This window comes from Ammospiza nelsoni, chromosome 5 (assembly GCF_027579445.1).
Source record: "Ammospiza nelsoni isolate bAmmNel1 chromosome 5, bAmmNel1.pri, whole genome shotgun sequence".
NCBI lineage: Eukaryota > Metazoa > Chordata > Aves > Passeriformes > Passerellidae > Ammospiza > Ammospiza nelsoni.
In genome coordinates this window covers 64,200,404-64,215,037 of record NC_080637.1, presented here as the reverse complement: position 1 = coordinate 64,215,037, position 14,634 = coordinate 64,200,404, and the positions used below count along the sequence as shown (strand labels likewise).

The window sequence follows — 14,634 nt, the reverse complement described above, 5'->3', positions numbered from 1 at the left end:
GGACACATAAATATATCTGTTCCTGTGACTGTGCTTAGATAAAAGGTCATGTTGGACTGCAAATACAAATAAGACTATTCCAAGTTTAAAAAAATGAAAATTCTATATTTTTGTATGATTTTTACTCCCAAACTCAATCTGCTAGAATGACTCCAAGATAGGTTGAAAGTTCATGCTTCAGACATGCAGCAATCTTAGTAAAACCATCCTGGTAACTCCAGTATTCCTGGAATGTTTGTCTCTTCAGTTGTCCTTCCTCACCCCACCCATCACACTATTCAAAAACCAGTGGTAACTTTGCAGGTTGATAAGAAAAGGGTAGAGAACCACCAGATTGATTTGTGGAACAATTGTGCCTAGCACATGATGAAGAATGTCATCATCTTTGGGGCTAAGGGTGCTGGAGGGGAATGTAGTGAAACAGAGGATGTGATCATTGGGAAGCAGCAGCAGGGCTGGGCAGGCAGGAGAAGGGAGTGTGAAAGGGTTAAAAGAAGGGAAGCCTCTAAATGTTCAAAGGAAGAGTGTCATACACAGAAATATCTTCTAGGAGAATGGGCATACCTTCAGACAGGCCATAAGTGAGGTGGGGTAGCTAAGAAGTTTCAGTAACCAAAGTGGTGCAGGCTGGCCTGGTAATTCTGACAGCAGAAGTGAAAAGTTTGTCTTCAGAAGTGTTTGGGGGAGGGGGATTTTTTGAGGGTTTTGGGGGAGAGGTTTTATTAAGTAAGCAAAGTCCTGAGGAGAAATGTTTAACATCTGGAGGGGAGAAAATTTCAGGAAGGCTTCACAAGATGACAAAGACTCAAAAAGATGGAGACACAGTTACACCTTAATCTAGTGTAGCTCCCTGGTGCCTTTTTGGATCAGTGGTTGCAGTTATTTGCATAAATTAAAAAACTAAATCACCCATAATGCTGAATTGAAGGGACTGCTGTGAAGCCCAGGACAAATGGACATAGCAGAAGACATCCAGATTTGTTCCAATAACGAGCTTACTCATTTTGTGAGAAATTAACTCCAAAACCTCAGCAGATAAACTGGTGGATTTTACAGAAGAGCTTTTATTGCCATCTACTGGCTTAAACAGGCAGCTTGCTCGAGTGCAAGCACCATTTGGAAAATGTTTGCTTACTGAGAAAATATTTTGAAGGGATTGTTTCAGAATATTCCTTAGGCAAGCTTATCTTTGGCATGGTATCAGAGGAGTGTGTTTGCAGTTAGCTGTGCTGGCATGCCAAGCTTTATGAAAAGGGGTTCATTTAAACATCTGGAACCTGACGCACCCGTCAAGACACTCCAGCACTTGCTTCACTTTGCAGGAAATCAGCTCTGGGAGCACAGAGGATTTTGTGCCTGTGGTGTGCAGCAGGTTTAGTGTTCATGTGCTTCAGAAGCTGGAGTTGTCAACGTTTCTTTCTGCTTTCAACTTCCAAACGACGTAAAATTGAGTGGGGTTTGAGGAAAAACTTTCTTAATTAGTTCTTCAGATCTTCCAGTTACTCCAAAACCCTCAAAAATAAGCAGAGAGTTTGAAACTTGGAACCTTGATTAAGTCTGAATCAAGTAATTGATGAGATTAACTTTTTTTATAAATATAGTTATGAAAGTAAAACGCTGATTTCTGCATCTTTCTCAAGCAAGATTCCCATTGAATAAGGTATTTCGGATAATTTCTCTAAGTACCAAAGCCTTTTGTATATTTCTCTGTCTGTTCAGTATGAAATTCTTAAGAGATTTTCACTTTTTTTTCTGGAGGCATCAATACCAGCTGACAAGTCATCGCCAGGCTCCTGTATAAGTCAGATCTGCAGAGTGTTTATCTTTCATCAGATGAACTAGGTGTTTGTACAAGCACTCCCAGATTTTGGGGAGCTCAAAATGAGAAAGATCAACAGTAACAGTTATTCAAATTATTTAAAATCCTGCATCCATTTTGGCTGGAAGAAATGGAAATATGGCCTGATGGTGGTAGCCATTTCAGTCTGTACACAGGTGTCTACAGCCTTGGACTCATAAGTACACAAAAAGCTCTTCACATGATGAAATGTAAAGAAATAGCATTAAAAACCAGTAGCAGCATCAGAAGTCTGGTTTTTAACTACATTTATTGATTTGGAATTTTAAACTGTGCATCATATACTGCAGTAAGGTGACAGAATTGTGGAGAGTTTCTTTTTCCTTTCCCTGGTGCTCTCGTGTTCCTTCCTGAGACTGCCGTGGCCTGACCATCCTCTCAGTGGCCATTGTTTGCAGATCTGAACCAAAGCCTTTGTACTCATTGTCACTCACTGTTCCTGTTTCTTGTCTTTGTTCTTTTCTCACAGCTACAGGCCCCCAGTGTGAAAGGCTTTGATTTTGCTAAGCAGCATCTGGGCCAGCACAATAAAGATGATGTCCTGATTATCCATGAGCCAGCTCCTTTACCAGGACCCATTAAGGACACAACCCCATCCGAGAACGGAGATGTGCCCAGCCCCAAATCCAAGACTTCCACAAAGCCTTCAAAGACTGTTCGACACAGAGGGAGGTCAGTTCACAGAGATAAAAACAAATTGCAGCAGGCAACAGTTTATTAAGGGCTGCTGTATTTTTAGGGCAATTTCAGAACTGTTCCAGAGCTCCGGAACTCGCGTTTTCTAGTGAGCCACCACAGTTACACCTCGCCACTCATTAGTACAAGGTTGTGAGAATTTAGTGTTCATTTTTCTTTTAAAGGGAATATACCCAGTTAAGAGGGGTATTTAAGATACTGCTGAGCTGACTGGAGTCAAGTCCTTGCTTGGTCACTGGAAACACCAGGTGTATGTATTCCAGTGCAGTCTCTTTGTGATCTCTAGCCACTAAGGCAGTGGATGGTTAAAAACAAATGAAAACCACTGACAAAGTGACAAAGGTAATGTGTTCCCATCCCATTAATAGTGATCAATACATGTATGAAGAGTCAGGATTTCCAAAATTCAGGGCAGATGCAGAGATATTGTTATTTGCGATTATCTGCGGGGATCTTGTAGCAAATGAGTCTTATTCAGAAAAAGGAATGGTAATTCACATTTGCTGTGCAAAGGGAGAAGGGTCTGAAACCATCAGCAGAATTTTCCTAACGTTTTCTAATAATCACTTGATATGACTGTCCCTTGCTGGAAAAAATTGTGTTTGTAGGATACATGATGTAACAAAGCTGTGCAGTAGAGATGGATCTGTGCACAAAAAAAAAAATAATGTGGGGAAAAAATGGAACCCTGAGAAGATCCCCTCTGAACTACACTTTCCAGTAATTCTTCTTCTCTCTCACTCTCACACTTCTTTGTCTCCAACTCTGCATTCCCTGTGCTTATATCTATGTGGTACTGCACAGTGGGAGGAAAAAAAAAGCAAACAATCATGAGCAGGGTTGGATGAGCTTAGAAAGAAACTAATGGTGATTCTGACTGGGCTGCAGGTCTCTGCAGCACAGCTTGCTCCTCTGTTCAGCCCTCTGTGCTTCCTCTAAAGCCCCAGTTGTCTTAAGATACTTGCTTCATCTTCTCCATGTGGGCTTCATACAGCTCTGTTTCCTGCTTCCAGATGCTAAGCTTGTTCACCCAAATCCCTGCAGGCCTTGTAAGTAGAAGACTGCCAGTGGTACAGTGGAAGGTGGACAAAACTGGAATATAATCGAAGAAAATGAGCTATACTAGTTTTGTTGTAGCTTACTTAAATTGAAACAAAGTAATATAAATCTGAAAGACAAGCATTTCTGGGTTTCTTTTTAAAAGTTCAGAAGGAGCCTAGGACAGAGATGATATGTGGATGAAGGGAAGGCATATGCAGATAAGCAAAAGAAATAAGTTTAAATTTGAGGTTGCTACTGTATTTTGTCTAGAATAATTCAGAAGATTAAGCAGGAGAAATTTCAGAAGCCAACATTCTAATGATAGGCTGTGGTAGAAGGCCACTAAGTAATTCAGGTGTGATGTGCCCTTACTGAAGCCATGTTGGCTGTCACCAAGCCCCTTCTTATTCTTCATGTGCCTTGGCATCATTTCCAGGACAATCTGCTCCATGATCTCCCTAGGCACAGAGGTGAAAGTCTGAACCTGTAGTTCAGACACTTGAAATGTTTTCAGAAGAGAATCTCCCTCTTCTCCCTCATATTCCCGTGAGAACAAATCTTCCTTTAGGCTTAGCCATGGAGATGCTGCCATCATCTCCCTGCCATGCCAATGTGCCCGTGTCAGCTTGTGATTTGAAACATGTATTCCCCCAGGCAGAAGTTGAAATGTGAAATGGTATCATACTGTGTTGTGTTGGGTTTAGCTGCTTGATGTTTTGTGAGGAAATACAGAGCTCAGTTCATCACAGTTCAGCTCTGGATTGTGTGTTACATGCCAGGAAAACTAGTGGTGATGTGAGTACATGTTCTGTGTCTGTAGGAAACAACAAACAAGAACAGCTTAGTTCAGAAAGCTCAGCATCCCTGGGCTCCAGCTGGGAGTTGGACCTGTTGTTTTGACTTGAGAGTATACAAGTGCATATTCCTCAGCATTTACAAGAAATGGCTGATGTTGACTCAACTCTGTTTATGTTCCTATTACTTGGTGGTAATTTGGATATGCTGAGAAAGGAGTATCATGGGAAATGCAGAGCACAATGAGGTGAAGCAGAAAGTCAGTAGGAGATCTGGACACAGAGCTCCAGCCTCATACTCTGCTGAACCAGGACAAAGGTGATGGAGGTGATAGCTCTGCACACCCTCTCCCCACTGGAAAAGATGCAGTGATGCAGATCTCTAAGCTCATTGAGGACCATTTATCGTCTTTTCCCTGCTATTATTTTTTTTAATTGGGATGTGACATTAGTATTACACTCCTGCAGATCAGGGCATTGTTTAGGGAGGAGAAAAAGGGAAGTTGAATTCAGAGCTGCAAGAAGTAGATTTAACTTCAATGGACTTGTCAGGCTGCATATAGGTATCTTAGTCTGGGTGCTCTAGGCAGGTTGATGTTTAGCCAAGAGGCTCAGTAACCAGTTCAGATATACCCATCTAGCCCAAGCAAATCCTGCACTAATAAGGTTGGTGCACAGACGTGTGCATACTCCCCATGATTAACTCCCTACCACAATAGAATATGAGTGAAAGTGGTCACTAGAGACTATCACAAAGGCTGATCCCATGTGAAGGGACAGGTTTTGGTGTCAGGCAGTGGTGTGGGCCCTTGATTTTTTCTACTTATATATTATCAGAATAATTTTACAGCTGAAGATCATGGTACTTTTCTATATTGCCTACAAAAGCTGTGAGCACTGAGATTGAGATTGTTTTTTTAGATAACAAATGTTCTTAAGAATCTTGTGACTGCATGGAATAAATGCATAAAAGAAGCATTTTTGAATGGCCTTACATTTGACTAGTCAGGGAAATATTCACATAGATTTGTATTGTTAGCAAGAGAACACCAAGTTGGTAAGGCTGAATGTTAGACTAGTTACCTATGTGGGTTTCATATTCCTAATGTTAGACTAGTTACTTAGGTGGGTTTCATATTCCTAATACAATTATTTTCTTTCTGAGAGGTAAATTGTTAGCTACAAATGCAGAGCTTTTTCTTGTAGTGTATTTTAAAGGAAAGATTACTTAATAATATTGTCACATGTGAACTGTGTTGCAGTCTTTTTTCACACACAACAGTAACATTGTGACAATGAATATCTAGCTATGGTAATGCATTAAACATTTACTTACAAAAAGAGGAAAATTTTAGCAGACTTCACAAGGTGTTTTAGCACAGGATTCTTTGTGTGTGACAAATATGCCCCCTTGCAGACTTGTGTTACATGTTGGTTTGTTTGTTTTGTCGTGTTTGTGGCAGAATTTCGCCATCAGATGCTGAATCCACAGCGAGTGAACAATCGAGTGGGAGAGAGACGGGAGAAGAAGTTGCAAGGCCATCAACTGCTGGAAACGAGGGCAAGCCACGCAGAGCAGTGAAGAAGGGTTTGTTTCCTTTTTTATTTTCCCCTCCTTGTGTGCTCTCATGCTTTACTCAGGCTGAAGAGTTACTTTGGTGCTGTAACTTTTCTAAACTCATCTTTGGCCGCTGATTTTGCTGCTCGTAGCCACACAAAATCCCTTCATATTTGGTTTTGTTTCTTCTGTTGAAACTGGGGAGCTGTACATTCCTTTCATTCCAGCAAGCTTTTGAAACAAATGGCTTAGCAGGAATGAATCTTGCCTCCTTTTGTGCCACACACACCCCCAGCAAAACTCTGTCCAGCCAGGCTTATTTGAGTCTCCCATGGTAGCAGAACTGCAGACAGTTACATGGGCAGCAGAGGTCACAGCAGGACTTCACACCATGGTGGTGTGTCTGTAACAGTAACTTTGAAAAAGTGACATAAAAAAAAAAAAGACACCAGAAAGATCAAAGTTTTACAAATGAGTTGTAATTAAATAATAAAAATGCCTGCATGATTGTACATTAGAGAGATCAAAATTCAATGCTGCTGTGTAAATAGCACTGGTATTTTTTAATAAAGAACCATCTTGTTTCCAGTTAAAATGCCACTATTTTTCTTGGAAGTACTCTAAAATAGATATATTTTAGATGTAGATATATATTAGATTAATAGATATATATTAGATATATTTATATATTTGAAAATATGGGAAAATATCTCAGGAGGGTTTAAGTTCCTCCAGCCTATCTGACTTGAATTCTGTTGCTCTGTTTTACTGTTCTCCCATTTCTTTTTACCTGGGACCTCCAGGTTCATCTCTTCTTTTTCTATCTGGCTTAAAACTTTATGTAACATTTAACATTTCCTTTTGGTGTAGAAATGTTACGTGTTGCTGCATCTGAATTACCTGGTAAAGGCAGCAAGGAGACTGTGTAAAATGTGTCCTTTCTACCTATCATGCCCTCACTGGGTAAAATGCACTATTTTTTCAGCATTTGGTGCCCCTAGTTTGCAAATCATAGGGACTATTCTTAGCATTCAGAATTTGAGGCAGTGTCTGCAGAGAGCTCTTTGCTAAATGGGAGATTCAGTTCCCTTTTTGAGCAGCTGAGATTTGGCAGTCTGATCCAAGTTCATGCGTTTCATTCAAAAGTAAATGCAGTCATCTTACTGCTGTGGGTTTTTTTCCAGTTGCCATTCTAGCTAAATTGCTTGTCATAATTACTGTGTTGTCTCTTCTTTTTCCTTTATGTTGTCAGGAGCAAACAGAGTGGGTAAGTAACCAGAGCTGGTAGTTGAGTACAAATATGAATAGGGGTGTTGGTAACTGCAATTATGTCTTAAGGATGGAAGAGTTTGTCTTCTGACTCTAAGAAAATAAAATTGCTTTTGAGCTATTGAAGCATAAAAAAATCTCAGTAACACAAATTATAGTAATCCAGCACATTTTTCTAATTTTTTTTCCTCCCAATTCTTTCAAATTATTGAGGAAAACATCACTGTGAAAGAAGCAAAACTAATGCAGCTGTTGGTCCTGAAATCAGCTTTGTAGAAACAAGTTGGAGATAATATTAGAATTAATGTAGGATTAATTAACTGGAGCCCAAGAAAAATATGAACTGAACCTGCAAAGAAACATAGATATTTTGTTGTGAACTCTTGTTTTCTCTGCCAGGATTGAGACATGGCAAACATAGGGCAGGAGAAAGCTGCTGCTGTCTTTGATAACGTAGAACACATCTAGTGATAAAATAAGGATTGTGTCCTCTGATAGTACTGACCATATTAGAGTAGCCAACCCTCTGTCTGTCCTTCTGTGCTCTCCTGCTTTCCACTGGTGGAATGAGTCATCAGCTGCATCCTAGGGATGTCACCTACTGGGATACAAACAAACTGTGTGAAATTTATCTCTAATTGCCTACTCTGGCATGGTTAAGATACCAGTGGATGAGTTGAAGGATCCCATTGACTTTATCTGATTTTGGATGAGGCCTTATGCACCTTGGTTGCTGTGTCTCAAGGGTGCAGGGGGCAGTAGCCTTTCTCTGTCTCCAGCTGTTTTGGTTTTCATGTGAAATCACAGCTTCCTGACATTTCAGTAAATGGTTTCAACTGAGGGAGCAGTGATGAACACTGATCCTGGCATGTGACCTGTATGGCCTGGTTGTTGAAACATGATCTGCCCAGTACTGGGGTATTAAGTACCTCTCCATTATTTTTTAGCCTCAGCTGAATTATTCTGAAATCAACATTTCATTCATGTTGTGCCATCCAATAGCTTTATAAGGAAAATTTTCTAGATGTGAATAATAGTGTAATATGAGAACTTTGAAGTGAGAAATTGTGCTTATTCTCTCTGTCAGAGCTTCTTCAGGATCTCATTCTTATGTTGGGTTAGAAACCATTTCTCCTTTTGTTGTATGTATACAGTGCTGCGCTGTTCGTGACTTGATCTCCTTTTCTGTGCTTCCATCTTGGTTTGTGTTTATAGACACATTGAGTGCAGACCCACAGAGAGGATTTAAAGGTCATATGCAGCTTATGAGGGGTTTTTGTGTGTATCTTTTCTGTAAAAAGGAGTAACATATGGTGTTGCTCTGGAGCCTCACCAAAATTTTTCAGTGGAACTTCGGTTTTACCAAATGAGCTTAAGAACCTTTTTCAACTAAGAGGCCCCAGCCAAGCATTTGTTTATGTGTGTACAAGCAAAAGTTATGGATGAAGTTGTAAAGATTCAGAGTGAATGCTCAGTGTAATTGAAAATATTGGACCTTGCTTACCAAGTAATACAAAAATACCCTTACAATTTTATGTTGGAGGTCAGTGAGCCTGTGAGTGGCTGGTAGAGTGAAAAGGTGAGGACAAAATGACTAATGTTTGGGGAAGATGGATGCAGAAGTTCAGATTTCTGTTGACTACATGATTGCTCTGAGGGGTTCACACTAACTCCTGAATACATCTTGTGCTCCTCTCTGTGAGAGGCAATGCTTGCACACTTCTGAGAGGTGCATGAAAATGGGGCTGTGAAGACAGCAAATGGTTAATATAATACAAATAGCTGCAGAAGAGAGATGGATATGTTTCATTTAGGCTCTGTGTCTTGCAGAACATTTGGGACACAGAGGTCTTGAATGGAGCTGTTTACCTTCTTTTTAAGAACATTTGTACAGAGAAATCACATTTATAAATTATGCATGCCTTTTGTAAATGTGTATTTGATCAAGTCTGAGAAATATGAATAGAGATTTTGCTTAACTTGTGGCCAGACTGCTTTCCAGCCCAAAACTAGTATGCTGTGAATATAATAAAGCATACTATTCCTTTCTTGTCCTGCTCCCTTGTTGTGCTGGAAGAGACAAAGGAGCAAGTCATCTGCTGTGACCTTCCACAGAAAATAGGATTCACTCCTCTTCCAAACCCTATCCTGTCTTACCAGCACATGTTGCAACAGGATCACAGCAGGGACTGTTTTATTTCCCTTCCTGTCTGTTGTAGGTGGATTATGTTGATCAGCAATTGATTCTGTATCAGGAGCAAATTAGATTTTCCTCCTGATTTGAGTATTGAGAACCACATCTCCTTATTAGACATCTGTGGGAAGATGTGGGACTATGTCCCTCAACACTGTTGTGTTGCTTCATAAGGAGAGTCACGAGTCTTGATCTCTCATTTCTTGTATTTCATGGTGAAGAGCAATTTGAGAATGTGGCTTTATCACATAGATAAGACAAAAGGTTATCTTGATAGTTTTCAGTAGCTTTTGCAAGCTTCATCTGCATAACAGTTTCTGAATTAGGTCTAACTCAGAAAAAAAATTGCTAAATCTGCGCTTAACTGCAAATCACTGGGGTGATCCTGTAGGTTTCAAGTCTTTTCAGGGAGATGACCCATTCATATTGAAGTAATAAACTGTTGACAGGACCTGGGTGCACTTCCATGCATATTGGTTTCTATAATGTCTTTTACTGATTGTATTTGAGTTGGTTTAACCTCTTCAAGAAATTACAACATGACAGTATTAATGCAGCTTGCTTATTATTATGTGACTATTTATCTTGTCACAGAGAAAAAAAATCTGCTTTAAAAGCATTAATCAGTAAAATGTCTGTAAAATTCTTTGTGTTTTGTGCAGATTTCTAAGGGGCTTTTTGTTGGTTCCTGTATCACTCCTATCACTTAAGAAATGCATTTTGCATTGAGACATCTTTCATTGCTCTTTGAACCCCCATTTGAGCAATTTGCATCTCCTTAAGTACTGATAAGAGGAATCATTAGTAGAATGTACTTAAACAGCTTTTTATGCAGGAAAGTAGATTGAGATTTTGGGGGTTTGCAAGTGCCAAGAGCTTGATTTACAGAAATAAAGAGTGACAGCTCACCTTCTGGAAATATAATGGGAAAATGTTTATAATTTGCAAACCACGGGGTAAACTTGTTGTACACTAAATGTGAGTCAGCTGGAAGGCCTGTAGGGCAAATTAGACACAGATGGAAAACAGGGCACAGTTTTGTAGCACAGCATCTGTAGAGCTTAACACTTGACTGTGCTAACCCTGGCAGCACTGCTTCACTCCGTATTGCTTCTGATGATTTAGGACCTCCTCAGACCAGCAGTGGAAACGAGCAGCACTCCTCAGCCTCCATCTTTGAGCATGTGGATAGGATGTCCCGTTCCTCAGATGCCAGCAGACGTGTCCCAAGCAAGATCCAGCTGATTGCCATGCAGCCCATGGCAGCCCCTCCGGTCCAGAACTCCATGCTCTCCGATCGGGTGGCAGAGACCAACAAAATCAATAAAGAGGTATTTCTGAAAGGGCTTTCCATGTTTTTGGAGGATTCTATGCCTAGCCAAGGGAAAAGTAGCCAGTTTCTTGTTATCAGGAGTTCCTTGTAAATGCCTTGACAAGTTACAGGAATAATCCTGTTTCCATCCAGAGAAATTATCTGACCTGTTTTTAAGGGATGCCTAAACCAAAATTTAAACACAGAGAGGATTTGATGGTCAGGATACCTTTGTGTTAGCATCCTTTAGCTAGTCAGCAGGATGTGACTAAAAGACATGACTAAAAGACAAAATTGTGCTAATTAATGTGTGAGAATTGGAACATATGGCCCACCTTGGTTTTCATTCTACACTATTCTTTTACTTTTCAGGACTCAGAATGTTGGTTTTAAAAAGTTATCTCAAAGCATTCTGGGGTATGAATTTGCAGCCCAGTTCATTGCTTTCAACTTCTAATGTGTTTAGCTGACAGTAAAGATACAAAATTTCTTGCTTTTTCTGAGGCTTATGTTACTATTAGCAGAATATGAGCGTGCCTGGGGCATGAGGAGAGGTGATGCACCATAAAACCTCATCATACACTGCCTGACAGTAGCACCTACCTGCATCCTGGTTTGGTGTGAGATGACATTTTTTCATAATTCAGAGTGGAAGATTACTCATACCTGTAACTGAATTTTGATTACTCAAAAGTGTAACTTTGTCAAGAATCTGTGTTTCTCAGTACCTTACTGAAGAGAGGCAAATATATCTATCTAGGATACAGAGGCAGGAAAAGCCACAAAACAGAAATCTGTCTGTATGGGCAGAAGACATATGATTCTGACTATAAGCATAAAGAACAAGTCTGACTTCTGTCCTCTGTATGCTTTTATTTTTTTGGATTTTCATGAGAGAATACACAAAAATCAATTTTTATTTGGTTCTTAATTTGCTGATGTGTTCCAGAACTAGTCCAGCACAGGCAGGACAGTTGTTGCTAATCTGGTGCTCAAGTGTTTACCAGTGATAAGAATCAGAATCATTTGAGTGGGTTTTGGGCCAGGACTTACAAGTGCGGTGTTACAACAGCTTTACCCAGATAATGAGATGTACTCCATGAAATTTGAAAAAAGGTAGGAGAGATGCATGAAAACTCATCCTCCAGGATGATGCAGAGCTGATAGTGCCATGTTCAGCTGGGTATCTGGGCCTTTGTGTTGCTGCTGTGTTCCTGCATAGCATATGGCACAGCAGAGGCGCTGAGTTGTGAGCTCAGTTGGCTCTTGAAGTTCTTGCTTCTTATGTGATGAAGGTCATTAAAGGGAAAGGCTGGCAGATTTAAACCCTGTTGATCAAATATCTGTTTGCCTAGCATAGCTAACTACAGACTGGTTAGTCTTATCTTTTCAGAGCAATGTTATGTCTGGCAGACAGGAAGAGTTTTTTGTGTTCCTCCTTTTATTAACAAACTGCCACTTCCCTCTAATTGCACCTGCTGTGCTGGCAATCATGCTGTGTGTAATAGTACATCTACCTGGGGAGACAATGGGGAGACTGCAAAATATCCAGGAAGCAAAGTGTGCTCATAAATTGTGTGACTTATTTTAGTCCTTCAGAGATTTGGGGGAGGGAGGCAGGGGCAGGCAGAGAGGTGGGGCGGAGAGCTTTTCAGAAGAGCAGCAAAATCCAGTTTGAAAAGTATATAACTACAAAAATATTCCTCTCTTTTTTTTTTTGTTTTTTCCCTTGTCCTTCCTGCAGATACAAACAGCCCTGAGGCACAAATCCGAGATCGAGCACCACCGCAATAAGATCCGCCTCCGTGCCAAGCGCAAGGGTCACTATGAGTTCCCAGTGGTGGATGACGTGGTGGTGCTTGACTCCAAGGAGCAGCACAGGATATATCGCAAGGCACAGATGCAGATTGACAAGATCTTGGACCCTGGAGGCAGTGTGCCTACTGTCTTCATAGAGCCCAGGAAGAGGTAGGGGTTTCAAAGATGGAATGAACAATTTTCTTCTAGAGTCGGTGCCCAAACTGCATCAAAGCTGTCATCTAAAACTACATCTTAACTACATCAAAACTACATCTCAACTGTCAGAGCTGGAAATCATTTTGATCACTAGTTGAATTTATCTAGGTGAAAATGATTGGGGTGTTCTGGACACTTTTATTTTTTTCAGTATATGCCACTATGTTTTGATTTCAAATTATGTTTTTACAAGTTCTCAGCAGTGAATTCTTGATAAATAAGCCCAAATGTAGGAAAATAGTCTTAAAACAATTTAGTATTTGCTTTGCCATTTGTTTGAATAATTCTTGTGTAGTGTAGAGGGATCAGAATTGCAATATCAGCACTAAAAAAGAAACCTGCAAGTAATATATATGCAAGTAATATAACCAGCAAGTAATAATATTTTTATAAAGCGGGGGGCAGGGGGAGAGGAATATGTAAAATAAGGAAAACCTTGAACAACCTAAAAAGCATGAAGATTCTGAACATTAAAGGCAAATTCACAAATCAGTGAGATTACCCAGAGGGAATACATAAAAGGTTATAAGGCACATCTGTCAGCTTCATAGATCTGCCTTCGTGGCCTTGTGTTTGCAGAGAAAGTTTTCCCTGTGTTCTGTTTCGGGCTTATGAGTGCAGGCACTTTGTTCCTGGAACGCTGGTGCCCAGTGGATGCTTCTATATTGTTTGAAAGTAGCTTTTTTCCAGGGTGTGGGTTCCTCAGCTGGTTTATATGGTGGGGTTAAACCCTCTTTACCAAACACAAAGCTTTGTTGGCAGTGTGATCTGTTCTGCAGCTGCAGATGTGTCACACATTGGGCTGGGGAGCTGGAACACAGGCAACCTGGACAGGTGAATGTCAGAGGGAGGTGACTCTGGACAGAATTTAGGGGAAGAATGGGATACTTCTGAGAGCTGTCAATGAGAGTGTTACTAAGAGAAGCTTGAGGAATGGAAAACTGGGAAAGGGAAGAGAAACGGGGCTGAGGCAAGGGTGACTTGGAGGAAATGAGCAGAGGAGTTCAAGCTTGAGAAGAAAAATTTCAAGAATAATTGTGATTACCTCTCTCTCTCTCTCTCTCTCTCTCTCTGCTTTTTGGTTTTTTTCCTGTTAAGTTCTCGTGCAAAACGTTCTCCCAAGCAGCGCCGTCGGCATCAGATAAATGGGAGCCCAATTGATGCTGAAAAGGACAGGTTAATCACAACTGACAGTGATGGGACATACAAAAGGCCTCCAGGAGTCAATAATTCTGCATATATTGTATGTATGTCTCTTGAATGGGAGGACTGTTCTGATAATGATGACAGCTGTGACACTGGCAGGTTTTTGGCCTTCTGTTTGTGGTCCATATGATGTGGTTAGTTTCAGTCATGCAGTTAGCATGTAAATCAAAGTGAAATAAGGATTTCATTGACAGTCTGTCATTTTTAAGCAGTAAAATTCTACTGAATATTCCTTGATATTACAGAGGCCAAGAACCAAAGCCTTGTTTTCATTAATGCCACTGTGTTATGCACATGAAAGTGTGCTTGGCATGTTCCACAATATCTTGAACATAGTTTCGCTCTAGTCCAATTTGCTGGATGTTATATATTCATATATTACAGCAAATTTCATCCTTTGCTCTTACAGAGTGGAAGACTTAGGTCTCTTTATGATAAATTTTCTCATGTTTCAAATGCAGCAATTAATTATTAATGACAGAGAAACACATCTTTGTACTACAGTAACATGAAACAATTCTAGTGCAATGTCTTGAAAATTAATTTTGTCTCACATCTAAAAAAAGACACTGGAGAATACTTCTGTTCAATCATATCCATGTCACAAACAGTACTTAGGCATCTTTAACCACTTCTAAGCAGATTCCATGAAGCCAAATGATAATATTGGAAGCCCCTGAACAGTTCTTA

The 14,634-nt window shown here is 40.2% G+C and overlaps 1 protein-coding gene across 1 annotated transcript in view; it reads left to right on the top strand.

The window, feature by feature from the left end:
* Positions 1-14,634, top strand: part of KIAA1549 (KIAA1549 ortholog) — a 141,232-nt gene that overhangs the window by 111,406 nt on the left and 15,192 nt on the right. The window contains exons 12-16 of the mRNA XM_059473108.1: positions 2,328-2,530; positions 5,853-5,977; positions 10,536-10,741; positions 12,467-12,690; positions 13,837-13,981. Coding sequence (XP_059329091.1) covers positions 2,328-2,530; positions 5,853-5,977; positions 10,536-10,741; positions 12,467-12,690; positions 13,837-13,981 — 903 coding nt within the window. The remainder of the gene's footprint in view (positions 1-2,327; positions 2,531-5,852; positions 5,978-10,535; positions 10,742-12,466; positions 12,691-13,836; positions 13,982-14,634) is intronic.